We start from the raw sequence: 26,076 nt of genomic DNA on the forward strand, positions 1-26,076 counted from the left end.
TTCTCTATGTTTTGAATCTGATTACCCTGTAAGGTATTTACCATCCTGATTTTACAGAGGTGGTTCTTTTACTTTTCTTTAATTAAAATTCTTCTGTTAAGAACCTGATTGCTTTTTCATTTGTTCTTAGAATCCAAGGGTTTGGGTCTGTGTTCACCTATGCAAATTGGTGAGGATTTTTATCAAGCCTTCCCCAGGAAAGGGGGTGTAGGACTTGGGGGGATTTTGGGGGGAAAGACGTTTCCAAGTGGACTCTTTCCGGTTATATTTGTTAGACGCTTGGTGGTGGCAGCAATAAAGTCCAGGGACAAAAGGAAAAATAGTTTGTACCTTGGGGAAGTTTTAGCCTAAGCTGGTAAAAATAAGCTTAGGGGTTTTTTCATGCAGGTCCCCACATCTGTACCCTAGAGTTCAGAGTGGGGAAGGAACCTTGACAGGGTTGTTGTGGGATGAAGACGTCAGGTGATATAAATTACTATTTATATGGGGTGAGAAAAATAGTATATGTATATTCTCACTGTCCGCCCTTAGCATATTCTCTTGCTGGAGATGTCAGGATATCTATCGGTTGTGATACATTGAGAGTTAATGCTGTAAGAAGTTGCTTACTAACTAGTCTTCCTTTCAGTAATGGATACGTTTAGCGAAGTTACCAGACAACTTGCCTGTCCATTTACCAAAGTGCTTGTAGTTCCCATTTCAAGGTTGGGAGCAACAATTATAAATATTGAAAAGTTAATCCATTGTCCAATTTTTTTATTATATTAAGACATTTTTTTTAAAAAAATCTCTGCAGAAGGTTTCTTAGGAAATTCTTATTTAACTTGGTGAAATGACATAATCACTGAGGTCAGCAGAATGAATTCTGGATCCCAAAGTCTTACTCAGCAGTATTATTCAGATAATTTTGGAAGTAGGTGTCCTGTATGATAAACGTAAGGTTTCTGGAGCATACCAGTGGATCAAACTCCTTTTTAATAAGAACTAGCTGTACATGCTGCTAACCTTTTCTACCTGTCCACAGATCTGGTCACTGGGGGATTGGAATCTATGTCATTTAAGCTGTTTTTCCCTCAGTATTCACAACCGCCAAAAAATGTTCATACCCTTCCCTCCAAAACTAAAAATTAGGTATGTGCCATTTACTGATGTGTTTCCTCCAGTACACCCCTGTGATACAGTTCTTAGTAACACGTCAATTTACAATTACACTCATTTGAAAAATGGCTGTAATATTTTGGATCCAGTTTTTAAAGGCAGAAGCTGAAGTGTTGGTTCCAAAATAAGGTGCATGTGCACCCATAGGAGGTATTTACTCAGCATTTGACCATAATGCAGTATTGCCAACCCAAAGCATTCCAAAATCAGGCCTCCCCACATCGCAAAATTGGCTTAATTATGAGATTTAAAATATATTAAAAATGTTGGTATTTTTTATTTGCTTTTTGATTTCTGAGCCTTTAGGGTGCACTCAAGTCATATTCTCATGCAGTTCTCTGCACCAGGAGAGCTAGAAACATACTCTTTTTTTAGATGAAAGCTGCAATAATTATGTGACTCCAGCGCTGGGGCTTTAAGAAAATTAACAAATATCACGAGACTCATGATAAAATCACAAGAGTTGGAAACCCTGATGATGTTTAGTCAATATTTTAAGAAGGCGCTTTCACAGAAATGTCCTCCCTTAATTTTCCATAAAACCCGTATATGTGCGCATGTGTGCGCAGTCTCACGCCCACAGAGAGAAAGGGGTGATGTTCTGGGAAATCTGTTCTTTTTGTATATCCATTTAAAGTACAAATATGTTTTCTTAAAACCATAGCCGAGGAGGAGAGGTATCAGCACTTAGAACCAAACTTCTTTTAAGTTCATTTGCTGGAAATATTTGTACTTTGCTCCTGGGTGGCGGATTCTGAGCATACTGATTTTACTGCAGAGTGTTTAATTTACAAAATCTGAAATAGGGGTAACAGGGGCTCTGTAAGAGGGCGGTAAAGTATGAAACCAAACCCCATTCATCACCACTGGTGGTGAAAAGTATGAATGGTGAAAAGTAAATGATTAAAACTTTTAGTTATTATTAATAACACAGCTGTGTTTTAATATATGATATTTAACTTATTGCCCCCCTAAATGACCCACAGAAACAACATGGGTGGACGTTACTTTTGCAAACAAAGGGGACACTTGAATTTTTTAGTTGTCTTTTAACAAATGATTAGCACATATTAACTAACACCGTTGTAAATTCTAGTATAGCTACTACACAGATGTTTGTACCAGGAGACAAATGTGCATTGCTGATTGCTCGGCACAAATTTTTGTTGCTGTAGACTACAGTAAAGATTGACTAGTAACAAATGGTTTTGTACTGCCTACACCAGAATTTATAATTGCATTAGTTAACATATATTAATTAACGTGATTAAAGCACAACTAAAAATTCAGATGTAAACATACTCCATTGGAGAAACTCATCTAGAAAAAAACATTGTTAGGTGACAAAGAACATATAATAAAGGCCTGGCCAATATCCATTCCCACAGCTAGCAGATCTGGAAAAGAGTAAAATTTCAAGATCCTTTATGGTGGCCCCAACGTTGATCCCCTGTAGCAAAATCAACAAAGGCGGTTTAAGAACAGTTGACTGTACACAATAATATTGCTGCTAAAATTTGTGTTAAAAAATGTCTGAGGACAAATAAAATGTGTGTGTGTCATGTAATATGTGTAATGTTTGACCTTCCTGCATGATTCCCTATGCAGGATATTCCCAGTGAGGAACTGGAAGTTCTGCCAGGCAGAAGTTTCAGCATCCCTGGAAATCTTACGTAATTGGTGGGGAGGGGATTTAGGGATTGGCTTTTCCACACACCAAAAGAGGAGGGAGGGGGAGGAAAGGCAGCCTTCCTGCTTGTGAAGATACATTTGGTTCTGTTTTCAAAGTTAAGTGATGCAGTGCTGTCTGCCTCATTCTGCAGAGAGCCTGAAACAGTAGCTCTGAGAAATCTGTGCTGTCCCATTCATCTCAGTGAGATGTTAGTCTGAAATCGAGAGATGATTACATGTCAACATTAACTATTTCACTACTGAATAGAAATATCCAGCTAATGTACTTATCCCACTGTTCAATGTCTTATGCCTTCCCGTGTCCCAAAGGCTCCAGTCGTCTCTCACCTAGCTGCCAAAACCTCTAGCTTTCCCCCTTGATAATTTCTGCAGCGCAGTTGTGCATTCTCAGTAAAATATTTGTGGCATATCCCAAACCGAAAATGTGGAAACAATGCAAAATAAATGAAATTTGATATAAAAATCATTATACAGGGGATGTTGCAATGATTGCAGTATTTATTTTCATTTTCAGTAACACATTAAATTGCCAGGGCTAGCAATACGCTGTCTTTCCTAGGCCTCTGTTGGAGGAAAAGTTGAAATATTCAGCTTGTCAGGTGATCTGATGGGCTGGGTATAAGAACCTGCAATGGTTTAGTTTCAGATATTCAGTAAACTAGCATTGCTTAATGACAGAGGAAATTAAGCTCGAATCCAGAGTAAAAGCTATGCAGCAACATCATAGCACTGACAAAGAGAAGAAAAGCTCTTAATGAATTTGGATTTTGTTATGTTCTTTAGGTTAGTTATTGCATGCATAGAAAATAATCCTAAACCAGTCTCCAATCATATACTTTGATGGGATTACCTATAGCAGAGCAGATCTTGAAACAACCAGCGTGTTTAGGAATGAGCTGGAGGGAGCAGGGAAAAATGTTTACAAGCAAAAGTGGGTGCCACAAGATCCGATGATGATATTCATCCCTAATGCAGACATACCTGAACAAAGTATGCTACAGCAATGAAAGCAGACGTTCATTTTCATGTATCGTCTGGGGGAAACATTCCTAGAAGAAGAGATGTTGATAAGACCGTAGCTGCAGAGACCCATATATTTACTTGGTAATATATATCTCAAAGTTTTCAATTTAGCCTCAGTAATGGGAGGGAAGATGCCAAATAAGAAAGCACTATTGCTTATAATCACAGTTCTGCTCACGTTGTCAGTGTGATCTCAGTGAATTAGTGAATTTTCTCTGTGATAACAGCCTTATTAATTTCTAACCCTTGTGGCAAAAAACCCATTAATTATGTGTTGGAGTTAGGATTTCTTTTTGGGTTTCCAATTAAACCCACAGTGATAACCAGTTATATGGGCCATATAATCATACAATCTGCTCATTATTTTATTTTTTGGGGGGAAAAAAATCTTTCAAGTACTAAAAAAAATTACAGGAACATGTGCAAGTTACATACCAAACAGTTCCTTCCCACCTCACCCAACTTGCAAAATAAAGGCCAGGCAAGTAAACTCAACTAAATACAATTGAACCTCACTGATTTGCACCAGTACCTAGGAGGTACTTTATGAATGACTGAACTTTACAAATTAACAAGTCAGTGAACAAATGCAACAAAAACTCGTTTCATTTCTTTGACAAGTGAACTGTGGTTTAGGCCTAATTATTTATGATTGTGCTTCATAGGATACTAGTATGTAGCAATGTGATCTATCCATTCCTAGCGCACCCACCCTTGTAGCACTTGGGCACTATTCAGGAAATGTTTTGTAGTATATGTGATAAAGTAAATAGATTCTTGGTAGTAAAAAAAAATACTAGGTAGAGTATTCTTCCATTAAGGCCCTGTCTATACAAGCAGTTCGTCTTTTGAACTAATGTATTTATGCCAGTGCAAACCCCAAGTGTAGATAGGCTGCACCAGGTTTGCAGTACTGAAGTTTACCCCAATAGGTTATCAGGGTAAGTTACACTAGTAAGTGCCCCGTTTTGTACTGGGATGGTTTGTCACCCTTAGGAAAGGAAGGATATGGTCTGTCCAATGGTTGGGGTAATACTCCAGGACTTAAAAGACACACGTTCAAAACCTTAATCTGTCACAGACTTCCTGTGTGACCATGGGAAAGTCACTTAATCACTGTGAATCAGTTCCCTACCTGTAAAGAAGGGTAATAGCACTTCCCTAACTCACAGGGTTGTTGTGAGGCTAAGTGAACTCAGTGATGGGGACTATTTAAGTATCAAAGATAGGGGTTTATATCAGCACAGTTACACTGCTGCAACTTTCCCTAGTTTACACTGATCTTAGATTTCACTGAGGATGGGGAGGGACAGCTAATGAACACATAAACCCACACTTCACACACACACGTCACCTGAGTCTGGATTAGGAAGCAGTAGTGAGAATAAAGATCTAAAAATCTTCAGAGTTTTGTACAAGATCCTTTGGCTCCATATAGTATGGACTCAGTAGAATGTTCTGTTACACAATTTCTGGATATGATCTTCTGTGATATTGCTCCATGTATCTTGTTTTATATTACACCGTTCTGTTATTTGTCGGCTCTTCTTGTGACATTTTCATTGTGTGGTCCAAATTCTCAGCCTGCATAAACTGGCAGCACCCCATAGACTTCAACGATGCTGTGCCAGTTTACACCAGCAAAGAATTTGGACTTATGTGTGGAGGCCGCCACACAGCTCAGGACATAAATAGGTATATATGCCTATTTTAAAAAAAAAATAGAGGAACACTGCTAGGCTTTATGTTTTCTTATGAATTGTCTTATTTCTCTTAGAGATAACACATCACATTACTAAAACTGAAGGCATTTTTTAAAATCAAATCAATTTTATTCTTATGCTGGCTTTTCACTTTTTTTTCCTTTCATTCAGTTCGATCCTTCAAGGTGCTGAGCACCAGCAAAGCACTTAAGCGTGTGTTTATCTGTATGCATTTGGCTGGTCCTACTGTGGTCAGTGGAGCTATTCATGTGTTTAACATTAAGCATGTAGCTTAGTGCTTAGCTTGACTGAAATCCTGTTGCTCAGTCTCTTGCAGGATCGAGCCTAGTAGGAGACAATTCTGGCCCAGCTGACAGTGATGTTATTTAATGGCCCATGCACTTGGTCATTTAATAAGATATGTGGTAGTAGCTATTGGTTGGGTGGAAAAGGTCTGACTGGATTATACATCTCTAGAATCCATGTTCTCTGATTTCTTTATTGATGTTAATATGAGGGCTTGGTGCTGGGCCTGCCATATCATGTATAATTTTTTACCGTCTTGTTTTCCTGTCAGGAAAGTGTTTACCTTTTGGATTGTTCATGCTGCTGCATTATGGAGTCTCAAACAACAGGACATTTCTGATCTTCCACAGTTTTCTCCCTAAGCGCTTTGAGTATATAGATTTATGTTCATATTTAAAGTAATGCATGTGAGGGTTTTAACCCATGTAACTGTTATGGGCTCTGTTATGTATCTGCTTTAGGGTCGACCCTATCCCATATGACACTCCAAAACCAACGGGCCACACGCGATTTGTCTGCGTCTCAGACACACACTCCAGAACAGATGGCATCCAGATGCCTTATGGGGACATCCTTCTCCACACAGGCGATTTCACCGAGCTGGGACTGCCCTCCGAGGTTAAGAAGTTTAATGACTGGTTAGGTAAGGAATTATTGCATTTTGGTGACCCCAATTAACCTTTTCTGTACAAGTGTCACTCACTGCTTTCTAATTGAATTAAAGCACTTGGAGACCCCACCTCCACAACCCCTGCTTCAGTTGTTCTTGTGTGATGTGCTCTGTCTAATATGATTGTGTTAATTAAAGATGAATTGAGATATTTTGCTTTATCACTGCATTATCTTGGGGTAGGGACCTCTGTCATTCCAAGGCAAGGGTACAGGAGCTATGCGGCAGCTCTGAGTGTACACTGTTATGGTGAGACCGGATGTGTGCACACAGTATGTCCCACTGGCAGCTGGCATTTCTGTAGCTCTGGGTCTGCAACCAAAAAACCCCTTTTCCCACCATTGGGAGGGGCAGCTTCAAAGGGATTGTACTAGGCAGTATGTGGTTGTGGTTACTGAATTGAATGCACCTTTTAGATAAAGGAGGGCTGGCATTTTAACCCTTTGACTGCTGACTTCTGCTATGCTCTGGAATCTCCCAGATGGAAGCACCTATTGCCCTGGTGAATTTGCCAAGTGTGTCCTAGTGGTCAGTTGATGCTGGTGGGTCATTAAGAGGATGACAGCAGCTCCGCAAGAATTGCGCAGGTTGCAGCAAGTAGGTTATGCTCAGGAGAATGGATTTTTCCATGTGCCAGGCATCATTGTTACACATGATATCATGAGGCAAGTTATGTATTGCCATGTCACTGTTTGCACTAGGGGTATTAAAGACGCTAGGAAGGCCCAACAGAGCAAGCACGTCTTCCAGAATCTCTTCCTTCTCAAAATAAATCTGCAGCAGTATATAAAAGCTTTTAAAAGCGTTGCTGAGTCATTGCATTGTGCCCCAGTCATTGCACTCTCTCTCAGCTGCTGCTTTATGATGACCATGTTGCTAAAGGCCTTTAATAACATCATTGGAATAAATCCCATTGGATTCTCTTGGCTGGCCCTTAGGGAGATGAGAGGACTTTTTTTTTTGGTTCATAAAAAAAACCCAAAAGTGCTTCCCTTCCACATCCTTTGCCTTTCTCACCCTCCTCCTTGCGTTTCCTCTCCGTGACTTGTGCATTTATATATATTCTTACTCTCTTTCCCCCACTTGCTTTCAATGTCTCATAGTCCCTTGTCTTATTTTAAGAATACTTGCCCCTCCTCTGGCTGTTGTATACTGGATACAATGGCTCCTAGTATCCCTCACCGCCATCATGCTGTAATTATGCCTCACCAGCTTTATGATTAGAAAGTCCTAGTGTATTCAAATGGTTCAAAACACATCCCTTTCTGCAACAGTGTTAGTACAGGGTCAGAATGTGACAGGAGCTTATGTGGGTGTATAGGAGGAGAAGCATACAAAGAGCCATCTTTCACACCTTTTGTGCAGCCTCCGCACAGGCCTGTCAAAACTGGAGTCCATATGCACAGACGTGTGCAGACACTCCTGGGGATACATGGTTTCAAAAGAGATTGAATATGCTCCCCCCCAGAATGAGCCAGTCCCACTAGGGAAGTAGGCAGCACTATTGTTAAAGATGGCTCAGTCTTCAGACCCCTTCTGTGGCAGGCTGCTACTGGAAGGATTTGCTGTCCTGAGCCCACAGACCCAAGTACCCACTATGGATGGAGCTCAGTGTAGCGTCTAAATATTGGATCATTACTCCAAAATACCATAGTAGTATCTTGATAAGGACAGTGCTGAGCTACAGCACTTTACTTGAAGATGCCAATCTGCGCTGCAGGAAGCCAGCACAAGTAAATATTTTCATTGTTCCATATTGAATTTTATATATCAGAGATACCCCTTTATTTAACAACCAATTATTATGATTTGATTTCATCACATAAGCCTCTGGTGTCTGTGCTTACTATATGCGTGCAGGAGTTACATGAATAGTACCTTTATTCATATTGCTCTGTGGTTAATATTAATTACATGAGTTATCATTCATTGAATAGATACTCCAATATTTATTTAAGGGATTTCTTTGTGTGTGTATACCACACACACACACAGGGCTGGCAGAGGTTGGTGTGGCATGTATGTCTAATAGGCCAGATTCTGTAGTCTTAGGCAGTGAGAGCACCATATGATTTGCCCTTGCACTTCTATATTTCTCTCGCATGTCTTAAGGCGATCTCTATTGTATTTCATTCTGGTTTTGGTTGTCCATAGAGTCCACCTGTAACTTCATACACAAAATTTCATACACAAAACCTGCCATTCTGTTTGCATATTAGAATGAGGCTGCAAATGATTTTTTCCCCACCATATAATGGTTGCAGTTATTCTTAGCTTTCTTTTAGGTGATCTGTTGTCTTGAGTTCTGTTCATACCTCACAGTGATGAAATTCCCCTACTCTCCTTGGGATGTGCCTGTACACTCCCCTTTATTTACACAACGCATAGAGGAACTGAATGGCCCTGTGGAAGAAGGTGGGGGAAGGACTGGGCAACACATCTCTCCTGCCTAGTGTGTAGCCATCTCTCCCTTCTGTGGCTACTGTGAAAAATGTCATCACCATGAAACCATGGAGAAAGGCCATGCCCTGAGCACTGCCCAGCTTGCCCCTCTCCATCTCTATAGAGAGCATCCACGAAGGTGGTTGTATAGCATGAGATGGTGATGGGGGTGTGTGTGTGCATACCATATAGGTGGCACTCCTCCATTACATGCCCTGCCTGTGTGGATCTGTTGCTATTTGCTCTTCTCCTCTCCCGAAATTAGAGCATTGTGACTTTAGGCAAGTCACTTGGGGCCAGAACTTTAAAGGCATTTAAGCACTTAACTCTGAATGGCTTTAGTAGGAGTTAGGCATCTAACTTCTTTAGTTGATCTGAGCCTCAGTTTGCTAGCTGTAAAATGGGGATAATAACACTGCCCTGTCTCATAAGAGTGTTGTAAGGAGAAATATATTTAAAATAGTGAGATGCTCAGATAGTGTAGTAATGGGGGCATAGAAATATCAACATATGTTAGAGATGAGAAAATCATCTTCTGTATCCTATTCTTAAGATTTGTTCTCACTTCTGCTCACTGGTATTCCTTTTGTCTCTCATTCTGTCTTAGCTGTTCATCCCATCCTGTTGGTTAGGGCCTGTTCCCAAAAGCTTTCTGCACACAGAATTCCCAACAAAGGCTATGAGTGTATCGCAGAAAAGGTGGGGTTTTGTACAGCAGAATAGCTAACGCAGGTTAGTGATTCTGCTGTAAAATCCTGGTGTGAAACCAGCCACCTGTAGTTTTCAATGCAAGGTAGCTAGGTCAGGTCAATACTGTACTCTCACCTGTGGATGACCTGGTCTAATTTACCTCACAGTAAAACTACAGGGCCTTGCTCCACTAGGATTTTAGAGGGATTGCTAATGTACATTGGTTATCCCATTGTAAAAACACACCCTTTTGGCAGAAAAGACAAAGCCAAAGTCAAGAAATTAATATCCTACCCCACTTTTTCTTGATTAAGAGTTTTGTATGCAGGACCGAGTCCTTCGTTTTGCCTTATGACTCTTAATTCTTTGTACACCTGAAATGTCTGCTGAACTCAGTGGGGGTTTTGGCTGCATAAAGTATTTAGGTTTGTGTCTGTCTATCTGCATCATTCATATATGCAATGTTGTTGCAGCTGTGTTGGTCCCAGGATATTAGGGAGACAAGTTGGGTGAGGTAGTATCTTTTATTTGACCAGTTTCTGTTGGTGAGAGTGAGAGAAGCTTTCAAGTCTACACAGAGCTCTTCTTCGGGTTCTCTCACCAACCGAAATTGGGCCAATATAACAGTGTTTCTCAACGACTGGTCCATGGACCAGTGCTGGTCCCTGAGATCTCCCTGACACAGTTTAGGAAGGCAGCAAGCTAGTCCCTGGTATCAAAAAGGTTGAGAAACACTGCAATAGAAGATATTATCTCTTCCACCTTGTTTCATTAATGTCAGCTCTTCTTCCTCTGCCTGTTGTGTTTTTCAGCCTTGGTACACCATTCATCAAACCCTGTCTTCCACATCATGTCTTCTCCTCCCTATAGTTAGGTAGTCTTATAGCATAACTTTTGCTAATTCTTATACTTTTTTCCCTTGACTGATAAATTTTCATTATTGGTTTTGCATGAAACTCTTCTGGGCTTGTGCACTGAATAGCCTCTGTGGTCACTTAGTGATTACACATGCCAGCTGAGGTAATTTATTCACTTTGTTTTGGTGTGAACATGTCCCATGGGTCTTGTAACTGCTGTAATCACTTGACCTTAGTGGCTGTTAAATGCTTTAAACACAGTTATTTTAAATTTATAATTGTTTTCATTAAAAATCCCTTATAGTAACTTAACTGACCTTGCAGTAAACAGCATTATATGCTGGGGAAGAATTAAGATGATATGCTATGGCTAATATATTTCTTTCCAAATATACTTAGTATATTATTATATCACAATGCACATTTTCCCCTTCCCTTCACATTGAGTCATATATGGAAAATTAAAGAGAAGAATATGTAATTATAGCATAGTTGGTGATATACAGTATGTCCTTTCCCATGTACTGGGAAGTGACTGAATAAGTCACAAATGCAAAAGTAAAGGGAAAGCAAAGCTGAATTTACGTAATATATATCTGTAATGACTTGAAGGTATATTTATAGTGTCAGATAGGGCCTGATCTTGCAAACCCTTGCTCACATGAGTAGTCTGCATCAATTTCAATAGTACTTTTCATGACTGAGGTACTGTTTACAGGATCTGTTTCTACACCAGCTGAAGTTCTTCAACCACTTTTTTTTTTTAATTGCTACTACTATTTATTGCCTGAAATGCTTGTTCTGTTCTTACTTAGGCAAAACTCCCCCATGGGAAGTGCAGGATTCGATGAGTTGGGCTGTTTTATGCTCTGTGGCAACAGTGATTTCAATCTGGAATAGCTCCTGTGAAGTTGATGGAGTTACCACAAAAATACATCACCATAACTGAAAATAAAAAATTTGACTCATTGTTTCTGAAATGTTTGGGAGGGGCAAAGTGATTCTTTCATGCTCTCCTTTCATCTTTTATGTACATTGCCAATAATGTTCCTCTTAGGGTACATCTACACTGCACGCTGCTGGTGGCAGTGTGTAGGGTATGTGTAGCTACATGCTTCAATGGAAAGCAACTGCATCAACACTGAGCCCTGGTCTACACTAGGACTTTAGGTCGAATTTAGCAGCGTTAAATCGATGTAAACCTGCACCCGTCCACACGATGAAGCCCTTTATTTCGACTTAAAGGGCTCTTAAAATCGATTTCCTTACTCCACCCCTGACAAGTGGATTAGCGCTTAAATCGGCCTTGCCGGGTCGAATTTGGGGTACTGTGGACACAATTCGACGGTATTGGCCTCCGGGACCTGTCCCAGAGTGCTCCATTGTGACCGCTCTGGACAGCACTCTCAACTCAGATGCACTGGCCAGGTAGACAGGAAAAGAACCGCGAACTTTTGAATCTCATTTCCTGTTTGGCCAGCGTGGCAAGCTGCAGGTGACCATGCAGAGCTCATCAGCAGAGGTGACCATGATGGAGACCCAGAATCGCAAAAGAGCTCCAGCATGGACCGAACGGGAGGTACGGGATCTGATCGCTGTATCGGGAGAGGAATCCGTGCTATCAGAACTCCGTTCCAGTTTTCAAAATGCCAAAACCTTTGTGAAAATCTCCCAGGGCATGAAGGACAGAGGCCATAACAGGGACCCGAAGCAGTGCTGCGTGAAACTTAAGGAGCTGAGGCAAGCCTACCAGAAAACCAGAGAGGCGAACGGCCGCTCCGGGTCAGAGCCCCAAACATGCCGCTTCTATGATGAGCTGCATGTCATTTTAGGGGGTTCACCCACCACTACCCCAGCCATGTTGTTTGACTCCTTCAATGGAGATGGAGACAATACGGAAGCAGATTTTGGGGACGAAGAAGATGATGATGATGATGAGATTGTAGATAGCTCACAGCAAGCAAGCGGAGAAACCGGTTTTCCCGACAGCCAGGATCTGTTTCTCACCCTGGACCTGGAGCCAGTACCCCCCGAACCCACCCAAGGCTGCCTCCTGGACCCGGCAGGTGGAGAAAGGACCTCCGGTGAGTGTACCTTTTAAAATACTATACATAGTTTAAAAGCAAGCATGTGAAAGGATTAATTTGCCCTGGCATTCGCGGCTCTCCTGGATGTACTCCCAAAGCCTTTGCAAAAGGTTTCTGGGGAGGGCAGCCTTATTGCGTTCTCCATGGTAGGACACTTTACCACTCTAGGCCAGTAACACGTACTCGGGAATCATTGTACAACAAAGCATTGCAGTGTATGTTTGTTGGCGTTCAAACAACATCCGTTCTTTATCTCTCTGTGTTATCCTCAGGAGAGTGAGATATCATTCATGGTCACCTAGTTGAAATAGGGTGCTTTTCTTCAGGGGACACTCAGAGGAGCCCGTTCCTGCTGGGCTGTTTGCCTATGGCTGAACAGAAATGTTCCCTGCTGTTAGCCACGGGGAGGGGGGAGGGTTGAGGGGGTAGCCACGCGGTGGAGGGAGGCAAAATGCGACCTTGTAACGAAAGCACATGTGCTATGTATGTAATGTTGACAGCAAGGTTTACCCTGAAAGAGTGTAGCCACTGTTTTATAAAATGTGTCTTTTTAAATACCGCTGTCCCTTTTTTTTTCTCCACCAGCTGCATGTGTTTCAATGATCACAGGATCTTCTCCTTCCCAGAGGCTAGTGAAGATTAGAAAGAAAAAAAAACGCACTCGTGATAAAATGTTCTCTGAGCTCATGCTGTCCTCCCACACTGACAGAGCACAGACGAATGCATGGAGGCAAATAATGTCAGAGCGCAGGAAAGCTCAAAATGACCAGGAGGAGAGGTGGCGGGCTGAAGAGAGTAAGTGGCGGGCTGAAGACAGGGCTGAAGCTCAAATGTGACGGCAGCATGATGAGAGGAGGCAGGATTCAATGCTGAGGCTGCTGGAGGATCAAACCAGTATGCTCCAGTGTATGGTTGAGCTGCAGCAAAGGCAGCTGGAGCACAGACTGCCACTACAGCCCCTGTGTAACCAACCGCCCTCCTCCCCAAGTTCCATAGCCTCCACACGCAGACGCCCAAGAACGCGGTGGGGGGGCCTCCGGCTAACCAGCCACTCCGCCACAGAGGATTGCCCAAAAACCAGAAGGCTGGCATTCGATAAATTTTAAAGTTGTAAACTTTTAAAGTGCTGTGTGGCATTTTCCTTCCCTCCTCCACCACCCCTCCTGGGCTACCTTGGTAGTCATCCCCTATTTGTGTGATGAATGAATAAAGAATGCATAAATGTGAAGCGACAATGACTTTATTGCCTCTGCAAGCGGTGATCGAAGGGAGGAGGGGAGGGTGGTTAGCTTACAGGGAAGTAGAGTGAACCAAGGGGCGGGGGGTTTTCATCAAGGAGAAACAAACAGAACTTTCACACCGTAGCCTGGCCAGTCATGAAACTGGTTTTCAAAGCTTCTCTGATGCGTACCGCACCCTTCTATGCTCTTCTAACTGCCCTGGTGTCTGGCTGCGCATAACCAGCAGCCAGGCGATTTGCCTCAACCTTCCACCCCGCCATAAACGTCTCCCCCTTACTCTCACAGATATTGTGGAGCGCACAGCAAGCAGTAATAACAGTGGGAATATTGGTTTCGTTGAGGTCTAAGCGAGTCAGTAAACTGCGCCAGCACGCCTTTAACCGTCCAAATGCACATTCTACCACATTCTGCATTTGCTCAGCCTGTAGTTGAACAGCTCCTGACTACTGTCCAGGCTGCCTGTGTACGGCTTCATGAGCCATGGCATTAAGGGGTAGGCTGGGTCCCCAAGGATACATATAGACATTTCAACATCCCCAACAGTTATTTTCTGGTCTGGGAATAAAGTCCCTTCCTTCAGCTTTTGAAACAGACCAGAGTTCCTGAAGATGCGAGCGTCATGTACCTTTCCCGGCCATCCCACGTTGATGTTGGTGAAACGTCCCTTGTGATCCACCAGAGCTTGCAGCACTATCGAAAAGTACCCCTTGCGGTTTATGTACTCGCCGGCTTGATGCTCCGGTGCCAAGATAGGGATATGGGTTCCGTCTATGGCCCCACCACAGTTAGGGAATCCCATTGCAGCAAAGCCATCCACTATGACCTGCACATTTCCCAGGGTCACTGCCCTTGATATCAGCAGATCTTTGATTGCGTGGGCTACTTGCATCACAGCAGCCCCCACAGTAGATTTGCCGACTCCAAATTGATTCCCAATTGACCGGTAGCTGTCTGGCGTTGCAAGCTTCCACAGGGCTATCGCCACTCGCTTCTCAACTGTGAGGGCTGCTCTCATCTTGGTATTCATGTGCTTCAGGGCAGGGGAAAGCAAGTCACAAAGTTCCATGAAAGTGCCCTTACGCATGCGAAAGTTTCGCAGCCACTGGGAATCGTCCCAGACCTGCAACACTATGCGGTCCCATCAGTCTGTGCTTGTTTCCCGAGCCCAAAATAGGTGTTCCACTGCATGAACCTGCCCCATTAGCACCATGATGCATGCATTGGCAGGGCCCGTGCTTTGAGAGAAGTCTGTGTCCATGTCCTCATCACTCACGTGACCGTGCTGACGTCGCCTCCTCGCCCGGTATCACTCTGCCAGGTTCTGGTGCTGCATATACTGCTGGATAATGCGTGTGGTGTTTAATATGCTCCTAATTGCCAAAGTGAGCTGAGCGGCCTCCATGCTTGCCTTGGTATGGCGTCCGCACAGAAAAAAGGCACGGAACGATTGTCTGCCATTGCTCTGACGGAGGGAGGGGTGACTGACGACACGGCTTACAGGGTTGGCTTCAGGGAGCTAAAATCAACAAAGGGGATGGCTTTACATCAAGGGGTATTTCAGGCAGGACTTCACGGAGGGTTCCAATAAGAAATGGTGCACCTAAGTTATTGTTCTTACTGGAACAAGGAGGTTAGTCTGGCCTCTGATTGATACATGGCTAGATTTACCTCGCTGCACCTTCTCTGTGAGTGACTACAGTGTGACCTAGAGGAATGAGTCCCCTAGACGGGGAGGGGGGAAAGCAATGAGTACAAAACAAATCTGGTCTATTTCTTGTTTTGATACACTCCATCTATCTTTTACATCTTTGGCTGGCAGCAGACGGTGCAGAAGGACTGCATGCCATCCACATCTCAGGGCTGCTCGGCAGAAGATGGTACAATATGACTGCTAGCCATCCTCATCTCTTGCCTGCCCAGCAGAAGATGATGCAATAGGACTGCTAGCAATCTATATCGCCTGCCTACTCACCATAAGATGGTTCAGTAGGACTGACTGCAGGACTAAAGAGAATGACTTAATCAAGTCACTCCAAATTTAGTCCCTGCGCCCATGTCTGCCCAGGCGCTCCTGATCGACCTCACACAGGCGACCAGGAGCACCTCGGACATGACAATGACGGCTACCAGTCCTATTGCACCGTCTGCTGCCACAGCAATGGGTTGCTGCTACTGTGTAGCAATGGAGTACAGTGTTTGCCAGCACCCAGGAGACATACGGTGACAGTGAGCTGAGCAGGCTCCATGCTTGCCATGGTATGGCATCTGCACAGGTAACTCAGGAAAAAAGGTGCGAAACGATTGTCTGCCCTTGCTTTCACGGAGGGAGGGAGGGAACAGGGACCTAACAATATGTACCCAGAACCACCCGCGACAACGTTTTAGCCCCATCAGGCATTGGGATCTCAACCCAGAATTCCAATGGGCAGTGGAGACTGCGGGAACTGTGGGATAGCTACCCACAGTGCAACGCTCCGGAAGTCGACTCTAGCCTCGGTACTGTGGAAGCACTCCGCCGAGTTAATGCACTTAATGCACTTAGAGCATTTTCTGTGGGGACACACGCGCTCGAATATATAAAACCGATTTCTAAAAAAACGACTTCTATAAATTCGACCTAATTTCGTAGTGTAGACATACCCTCAGGCATGTAGCTACATGCATCAGTGAAAGGATTTGGCAGGAGAGAGGCATCAGGGAAAGGCTCTGGCAGCGGGGACGCCGTAGGACCGTACATAGTTGTTTTTAGCTGTGTAGATGGGGGGAGGCACTGCTTGGGTGTGTGGAGGGCAGCGTAGGGTACATACCCACAGAGATCAGGTGTGTCTTTACTCACCTAAGAAGAGCCTCACCATCTATGCTTCTATTTATACCCATGCTGGGGGGCATGCAGCGAGTGTACTCTACACATTGACGTAAGGGGTGTGCAGTGTAGACGTACCGTTAGTGTTTTCTCTTTATTGCTGCTGCATGTGATAGACAAACTGAGAAAACATGTGAATAATGTGACATAGTGAGGCAAGTCTGATTTTTGGATTCGTGTCAAATGCTTCTAGTTACACCAGTGTGATCTTTGTTGACTTCAGTAGAAACGCACTGGTGTAAATGAAAGAAGAGTTCTGCCTTTATATGCAGTATATTTAGTTTGTCCAATGTGTTAGTGAAAGAAATAAAAGCAGAGTACGTATATATTTAAATTTGGTGGTTGGCTGGTTACACTGTGCTTATTTGTGTATTGGTGGTAGTTCTGTTAAGGCTTGTTTTATGCTAAGCAGAAAAGTTACTGTGGGTCATGTTGGTATGGGACATTTGATTAAGTTAATGAAAGTAGCAGCTTCAAATTGAAACTGTTGACTGTAATGTAGAATAGATGATAAAGCTGAAAGAGCTCTGCTAATGTGGTATTGCTGTAGGAAGTATGAACAGATGACCTGTTCTAATCCACCCTTAGCTTGTCCATATGAGCCCTTGTCGCTATCTGAAAGTGTATCCTATGGTTGTAGGTTAGATGTCTGCCATTATAGGGTTTGCTTCTTAAAAACCAAACTTATTCTGAAGCAGACAAATGGAACAAAACAATATAATGAGATTTGGGACTTTTTCTCTTCTTCCTAACCATCTCTTTATTCTTTTTTGGTTAGGTTCCTCCTTCATTCTTTTCTCATTATAGTTGCACGCTGTGCTCTTCTCTGAACCCAATCCTCTACCTACTTAGGAATAGTAAATGGGAATTTTTTCTGAGAAGGGCATGCAGCGCTGAGCATTAATCTCACATATTTAGGTACATTTAAGATAATAAATTCACTCTGATCAAATATTTGACCTTTCAGGACTTAATTTCATTATATTCCTTTTTAAATATTATCTTTTGTAATAAGAATTCTGTCAGTGTTTGGTATGTAACTAATATAAACATTTATCAAAAAACAACCCAAATAAACTCCAAATTGCCAAAAACTCAGAAGGATATTAATGCAAAATGCTGAGTTAATTTAAAATCTAAAGGCAGTTTCAAATTATTATAGAGTAAAATTATGGCAACAGAAAACAAATCTTTTTTATTTTTATAAATTTTGATTTATTTCTACTTTCTGCTATTACCATCTGGAACTTGTTTTAAACCTGCTCCATTCATTACATCCAGAATGAATAATTAAGTGACTAACTATAAAATACCATATTGCTGCACTTAGCTCTTGTAACAAATTTTGAATGTATTCCATAGTTGCAATTGAAAGAAAATGTTGTTCTGGTTTAAATCCTCCGAAGGGTGTTTGAGTTCTGCACTGCTGCTCTGGGAGGAGGGAAGAAAGCTCCAGAAAAGTTTGTTAGTCTCATTTTAGAAAAAGCTATGTCTTCAGTGACTGACTTCTAATGCTGTAGGACTCTTCCTTTATGCATTGGGACAAGTTCTGCTCTCTTGGGCTCAGTGGGAGCCAGAGAAGGCTTTCTGTGATCCCTTTGCTTAAGCGAGGATTTCAGGATCTGGCCAAATTAGCAGATTGCTGCAGCATAGTTCAGAAGTGAGATGGTAAGTAGGGGTCTTGAGATGCCTTGACAGAGCTGTATAGGCAAACCTGCACAGTGTCTGCCTGCATGTCCACCAGCACCTGCTGTTAGTTGCTTAGTTTCAGAAGCGTGAAATTCATTCGTGCAATTAACAAAATGTAATCTAAATTCATTCTTTTTTAAATTCTCTTGGGTATTTATTAAACATCTTTTAAAAGGATTATCCTGTTGTGCTTCTTGTAAAAATATTTGTAACTTTGTAGGAGAGTCCAGTCTCATCTTTAATTGTGTCCTAATTTGTAATGTGTTTAACATCACTTTTAAACTGTGGCATTAATTTTTTTAAATCCCCAAATTAATCTATGTTCAGTTTTTATTTACACAACTTCTCTGGAATAAAAGTCTTTCTTTCTCAGGAGAATACAAAACAAGTGTGAATGTTGCATCTTAATATTTGTAAAATATGGGTAAATATAACTGTAAACACCTGGCATCATAAAATAAGGAACTATATTTTCCCCCTCACCTAGCATTTTATAAAGAAATTCAAAGAACAAATGTAGAATTCTTTCTCCATGCTATATTCATTCTAGTTTTTTCCTGATATTTTATTTTACTACTTTGTGTGTGAGCTGAAATTCTTGCTATATGCTATGTAGAAAACAGTACCCTGAAAGTATAACTTTGTAGATACAGTAGAAGGGACCATTTTCCTGCCATTGATTTGTATGCAAAAATTCCATTGACTTCAGTGGAAATTCTCCATGTGCATAAATGTAAGTGTGTTAAACTTTTATATGTATCGGATCTTTTTATTTCCCTTGGCTACTTAAAAAAAAAGTCTCAATGAACTGCATGTATTTTTTAATTGTCTGTTGAAGGAACCTTGGTCTTTTTTGTCTGTCACCTCTGCAGTCAGAGTAACTTATTGGAAATATACTGTAATGCCACCTGTACAACTCATATACTACCAAGCATTAGTGTGGAAATTCATCTTAAAACAAATCAATGTAAATTTTAGGATGACACCTGAAGACACTAGAATACTTGGCTGAGGTTAATCTTTTTTTCAAAGAGGACAAAATCTCCAGAGAGACTTAACATAAAGAAACCACTTCAATAAGTTAAATTGGTAATTTTCATTGAAAGAAAGGAACAGGGGAGCACTAGAAAATATTCCACAATTTGTGGTTGTGACTTTTCATCTCAGTAATTGCTCTGTCATTTCTTGGATCTGTTTGCTAGGGCTGCCCTTACTTAAAGCGGGAATAGTTAATCAAACTACAACCAAAACAAATACACTAAATAATCACAAGTCACTCCCTCCTCCCCCAAAACTCCTTTTAATATATAACCAAGTAAGAGCATTGCAGCAAACAGCCATGAGAAAAACCCAAGCCACTCAGACAGAAAGATGAGTTCCACAAACACTGCTGTCCGGTTTTTCAAGCGTTGCTGCTACTGCTACAAAACTCAGTCTGGGAATGATTTCACTGAAAAGCCATCCTAGAGCATATACTCTTTCTATACCACTGATTTATATCTAGCTTCCAAATTAAGCATTGCCTCAAAAATAAACAAACTACATATACGTATACCTCTCTACTGAATCTTTCACTGCACCATATTAACAATACCTAATTTTTAAAAAACGTCTTTCGGTTAGTAGAGCATTACCTTCCTGCTTCGTAAAAACCGTGGTTTCAGGGGATGAGGAGTTGCTTGGAACAGAGGGAGGGGTTGGGGCTGTGGGGGAGAAAGCACCATGTAGATTTTAGTATGTGTACTGTCCAAAGAAATTTTATCTCATCATAAAAATTAGCAGTCTGTGTAATGCAATTTAAAATTGGTCGTCAGTGTCCTATCTATTACAGAGTTGGGGGTTTTTTTTGTTTTTTTTTATCACCGCTCTGTTATTTCCAGCTTAGGTAGCAAAGAGTACAAGGGCTCTTAGTGTTTTTTAATTCTTCGGGTTTTTTAATTCTCCTCTCAGTTCTACTCATTTAGGAAATTGTTGGTGAATACAGGAGATTATTTGTAAGATGAGTAAAGAAAGTGCTTGCTCAATGGAATGCTTCCTTGGCTTTTTTGTTTGTATGAAATGAATTTCTTCCAGTCAAGCAACCAGTGAGAGTGAGGGTCTGTTAGAAGCATTTGTTGGATATAGTGCTTGAGTCCTAAAACTCTAATGCTGTCATTTATTCACAGTATCATGGGCATTACTGTACCATTCAAAAGCAACTTGCAGCAACTTAAGTTAATGCAAGGCTGGCAGAACTCTCATCTTATGGTAATTACCAATACTGGGGGTTTAATTAATGTTCCAAAAATTACTGTCTTTATTTTCTTTATTGCAAGAAAAATGGGCAGCTTTCTGAGCCATGCTTCCTACTGGATATTACCAGCCTATGTGACTTGTTAATTAACCCTCTTGTTGCAGTGGGCCAGAGGCCAGGATCTGAGCCCTGACAAATTTTGTATTGCGTTTTTATATCAGGAATAAAGGATCAGAAAAGAAAACCCATGTAATTAATTCTGGGGTTGTGTTGAGAGTGTATAGAAGATAGATGTAGAATATTTATTTGAAATTCTTTACTGGGAGATCTAGAAAAGTAAAGCCTGATTTCCAGCAGTGTTTCTAGGGAAGGTATAGTAATACCAGTTTGGTCATTTATCCATGGTGCTCGTTGTAGTGAGAAAGAAGATGCCACAATTTACTTTTTTGAAAGAAGAAATTTGCTTTTTAATATCCTACAGTGTCCCTCTGAGAATGATGGTGTAAATAATGATAGCTGTTCTGAAAGACTACTAGATGGGCTGGGCTGGAGGCCCACAGACAACTTCTACTCTCAGTTGTATAAATCTGAAATAATGCTATTGAAGGTGAAGAAATTAAATTAGCATGTTTGAGCAGAATCTGATTCACAGTGACTATTGTACTGTCCTGTGGGCTTCTTAGGTTTGTGAGGGACCTTGGGACTCATGTTCCCCATGTCCAAAACAATTAAGAACTTGAAGTTTCTCATGTTGCTCAGTCAGGATGCTCCATTTTTAGCAGCTCAGTTCACTCAAATGCTTTACTCAACCTTCTTATCGTGCTGTCCTCAGCTGTGCTGGGCTTTCTGTTCCCACTCTGAATGCTAGCTGTGAGGCAAAGGTTATTAAAACCTCACTACTGATGGCACATGAAGTAAAGCAGGAACAAAGCCACACAGCAGGAGATAGTAATGTAAGGAGAGAGGTGAGGTAATGCAAAGTCAACACAAAATGATGACAAGAGAACATCAGACCGGGAAAGGGCATGAAGAGAGACTACAAAGAACAGAGAGACACACAAGACAACAGGGGGACTCAAAAACAGTCAAATGGGAGATGTTCCTACTTTTCCCAGGGCTCACTTGGATCCATCTTGATAAATTCATTTGGACTTGGAAACCCTCTGTTCCCTGTGAATTGCATATTACTAGTGACAAGTGAACCCTCACTTGTTTTGGATAAGCTGCCAGAAATGTTTACTTACATCTTTCTAACATAGCTGAGTTTCTTGAATTTTCCAAATTGGGATGGAAATAGGACTAGAGCAGCCTTTCTCCTGACATCTTGGCATTTTCTCTTATGGTGCTGTTCATAACCAGGCATGCAAAAATGGAAATTCTAATGGAAAAAATAGCCACAAAAGTTGTCCACATTTTGTCAGACCTCTATACAGGGTCAGCTTGGTTATTTATCTGAGCTGTATTCTCCCTCCCTATGTATTACATCATGTTTCTGGAGTTTGCTGCCTCTTAATAAACCTCACTATCCTTGAAGACCACATGGTGTTGGAGCTCAAAGGCTTACAGCTGAGGGACAGCAGAAGAGCTACAGGGAAATGATGAAGTTTTGTACATGAAAGTTCCATTGAGTTTTCTCTTGGAATTGTAGTGAAGGAGATTCATTCTTCTTCCTCCTCTCCCCTGTGAAGCTTTTGGTGCTGCTGGGAATAAAGTATATTTGCTTTGGCGATGCTCTTAGCCCTAAAACTAAAGGATTTTTACCAGCCTCAAAACTCTTAATAACCACAACTCTGTAACTCCTCAGTGCTGTCTGCTGTAGAGAAGATTGTTCACCTGGAAGTATATTACAGTACCATGCTGATAGCCAGAGTCTGAAGAGAAGAAAAAGGCAGTGAACAGTGATGGTGTGGGAGATATAATACTGTCTAGTCACCAGGACTGCTCCATTGGGGTAGCACTGGGGCTGAGTGGAAGGAAGAGACCTTGCTTTCATGACTGGCTGACTCTGCCTATGGATGTTAAAATGAGTCTGGCATTTGACCAAATGACTTCGGAGGACATGCATAAAGTTATAATGGAAGCAGTAGAGCCATTCATAAACAAGTGTTTCCGTGAGGCCAGCTGTAAAAACAGTGATGGCTACTTTTTAGGTGAAGGGGCGAAAACCTTGGCGTAAAGGAATATACATAAGAAATAAATTGTTACCATTTCTTAAATGGGTGGAGTAGTGATTATATTAGCTTGCATTATTAATTGCTAGTTCTGATTAAGTGTACTAGTCTATTCTGTAGTGTTTAAAGGTGTGCAAATCACTCCTTTCAATAGGAGGTTGATTTTTTATTTAACAAAACACTAGAATTGAAAAGGATAAGTGAATAGGGTCAGTTAAGAGTAATTGAAGAAGACACAGTAGGTTAGAAATTCAAAATGCTGCCTGCCCAACACACTATTACAAATGGCATTTAGGAGCAGGAGTATATTTTTCCAGCAAGGCTTTGAATGTGTAAGAAATCTTTATACAGGATGGAAAACGGCATTTGCAGCAGAACTCAACTACTTCAGAACCTCATTAAAATAAACGGTGAATTCAGATGCACAGAAATAGTCACAGTACTTAGCATTTTACCACTTCAGTGTTCTGTGTGAACTTTAATTAACACAACAGCCCTGTGAATGGGGTAACTAATATTATCCCCATTTTAATAATGAGGAAGGTGAGAGAAATGGATGGGTAAGATGGTCTTGTAGTTAAGGCAATAGACTGTAACAGAAGAGATCTAGGTTTTATCTTGACTCTGCCAAAGATTTCCTGGGTAATTCTAGGTCTTGGGCAAATCTCTTAATCCCGCTGTGCCTTGGTTAACTATCATAAAATGGAGATTATAATACTTACTATCTCCCACCCTTTGTCTGTCTATGCCCCTATCCTGCGGTTGTCTCTGTATGGGAAGTGACTTTACTGAGGTGCCATGCGGGCATAGGACCTTGCCCTGAGAGAGTCATTTGCAGCAGGATCAAGGCCTTAGGTTTTAAGTTCTTCAAGACAGGGGCAGTCTATAATCATATGTATGTATAGTGTCGAGCACCGTGGAGGCCTGAGCTCAGTTGGTGCCTCTAGGAACTGCCATTAAATAAATAAGTGCAATGGCTTGCTCAAGGCCATACACAGAGAGGCAGCAACAAGAACAAAGTGACAGTGCTAAGATTGGAGCTCAGGAGTCCCTGGCCCCCAGTACCATGGTTATTCCTTTAGACCATCCTGCTATAGTCCTCTCTTTGTACAGATCTCCTTGTGGATGTCAAGAGGGGAGTTTTGTAGAGGGTTACGGTTACTGTGCAACCCTACATTTTCATGGAAAATGTCTGTGGGGAGGTGTTACTCTCCACAGGCATCTGTAGGTGGCTAGAAAAATAAATAAATAAAAATAAGGATTAAAAAAACAAACAAACTTGATTGCCTGAAATAATAAGGAGCAGCTGGAATGATTTGGTTGTGTCATGTTAGTAGCTAAAAAACCTCTCAGTAGGTTGGATTATTACAAGGAATTTCCGTACAAGGCTCAGGAGACTCATGGTATCCAGGTTCATCTCGAGAGACTGTACTGGAATGTTTAGATTTATTTAAAATAATAAATTTGAACCTGGGCAATAGAAAGAGGCAATAAATGATGGATAACAGTAGCTCACAGGCACCTGGCACCTGAATATATTTTTTACATTGACTGTAGCTGCTGATAGCATCTTTCCTGCAACTAGTCATTTGTTTTCATCCCCTGTAGAAAAATCAGGAAAAGAACCATCAGGTTTATTGTGAGATCAGATACATTAAGAAGGGTTATCAGGGAATGCCGTCAGGTTGGTATTGATCAGCTGCTGGAAGTGGGGTTAGTTCAGCTTTTTGTTTTCTCCTTTTCGGAGAACAAAGAAACAAAAACCAACAAACCAAACTAAATTCAAGGAAGATTTAAAAAAATATATATTATTTTCTTTTACAAATGTTCTTATTACACAAATGTTAACAAGTAACACACGCACACACAAGATATTGAGGTAAAAATTTGTAAAGCACCTAAATGGCTAAGGAGCCTAAGGGCTTGTCTACATGGGGACATTGAGGGCTTATCTGCACTGTTCTGCAATGTGGGTTGTGGGGTTGTGAATTGCAGAGCACAGCGAAGTGTTGAATGCTAACTGCTCTCTGTGGATGTTGCTGACACAAACTAAAAGATACCTACCTACTTCATGTTAATATTAGTTGTGTTTGAAAGAAGACTATGTGCACTGGTTACCTTTTAGTCCACACAGAGCAGTTAGCGCACAACACTTCGCTGTGCTCTGCCGGTCATACCCTTATAGCCCACACTGCAGCGCAGTATAGACATAGTTTAAGGGAGTTCATCTGAATTAACTTTTAAAGTGGATTAGTTAAACTGCATTAAACTCCTGTGTGGATGCTCATACTCAGAATTAAAGTGGCCTTAATTCAGTTTAGTTTATCATAATTCACTTTGGAAGTAAATTAAACTGAATTAAATCCACTTTAATTCTCAATAAGGCTACATCTACACTACGGATCTTACAATGGCACAGCTGTACGATTGCAGCTGCGCCGCTGTAAGGTCTCCGATGTAGCTGCTCTATGCCGATTGGAGAGAGCTCTCCCATCAGCATAATTAAACCACCCCACCAAGTGGCAGTCGCTATCTCAGTGAGAGAGTGTCTCCCACCAACGTAGCACTATCCACACCGGCACTTTTGTTGGTGAAACTTATGTCAATAAGGGGTGTCTTTTTTCACACGCTTGATCGACAAAAGTTTACTGACAAAAGTACTAGTGTAGACATAACTTAAGAGTGTTCACACAGGAGTTTAGTGCTGTACAACTAAGCCACTTTAAATTCACACTTTTTATTTTAATTTGGATGAACTTTCCTAACTGTTTCTGTGTAGACAAGCCCAAAGTCCCATTTTCAGAAGTGATTTAGGAGCCAAAGTTCCAGTGAAAGTTGGAGACGTATGCACTTAAGTCACTTAGATGCTTTCACAAATTTTACCCTGTATCTTTTTCTTCTTATGTTTGTGTTTTTACTTGTATTTATTGTTCCTTAGTATTGTTATGACTTATTAATGATTCTCATTAGTACTTTATTCAATTATGTTTAACATTTGTATTGCGACACTGCCTAGTAGCCAGACAGGTCCAGGCCCCATTATTCCAGGCAGTACATAAACAATGACAGTTGCTGCTCCAAATAACTTATTATTTCTTGAAAAACAAAATTTATTATTTCTAAATATAAATCTGAAAATTTGCAAAAAATGATGGTTAGCAACTATTCTTAATAATAAAAATTCATTACAAGGCTTCTCTGTATATGTGATTGTAACTGTCTTTGTAGGATACAGAACAATCGAGGCAATT

General features: G+C 41.3%; 1 protein-coding gene across 2 annotated transcripts in view; it reads left to right on the forward strand.

Annotated features, from left to right (window-relative positions):
• Positions 1-26,076, forward strand: part of MPPED2 (metallophosphoesterase domain containing 2) — a 138,130-nt gene that overhangs the window by 41,304 nt on the left and 70,750 nt on the right. For both annotated transcript variants that reach the window (XM_073347782.2, XM_078853238.1), the window contains exon 3: positions 6,344-6,525. In XM_073347782.2, coding sequence (XP_073203883.1) covers positions 6,344-6,525 — 182 coding nt within the window. The remainder of the gene's footprint in view (positions 1-6,343; positions 6,526-26,076) is intronic.

The sequence above is a fragment of the Lepidochelys kempii genome, chromosome 6 (genome assembly GCF_965140285.1).
Source record: "Lepidochelys kempii isolate rLepKem1 chromosome 6, rLepKem1.hap1, whole genome shotgun sequence".
Lineage (NCBI taxonomy): Eukaryota > Metazoa > Chordata > Testudines > Cheloniidae > Lepidochelys > Lepidochelys kempii.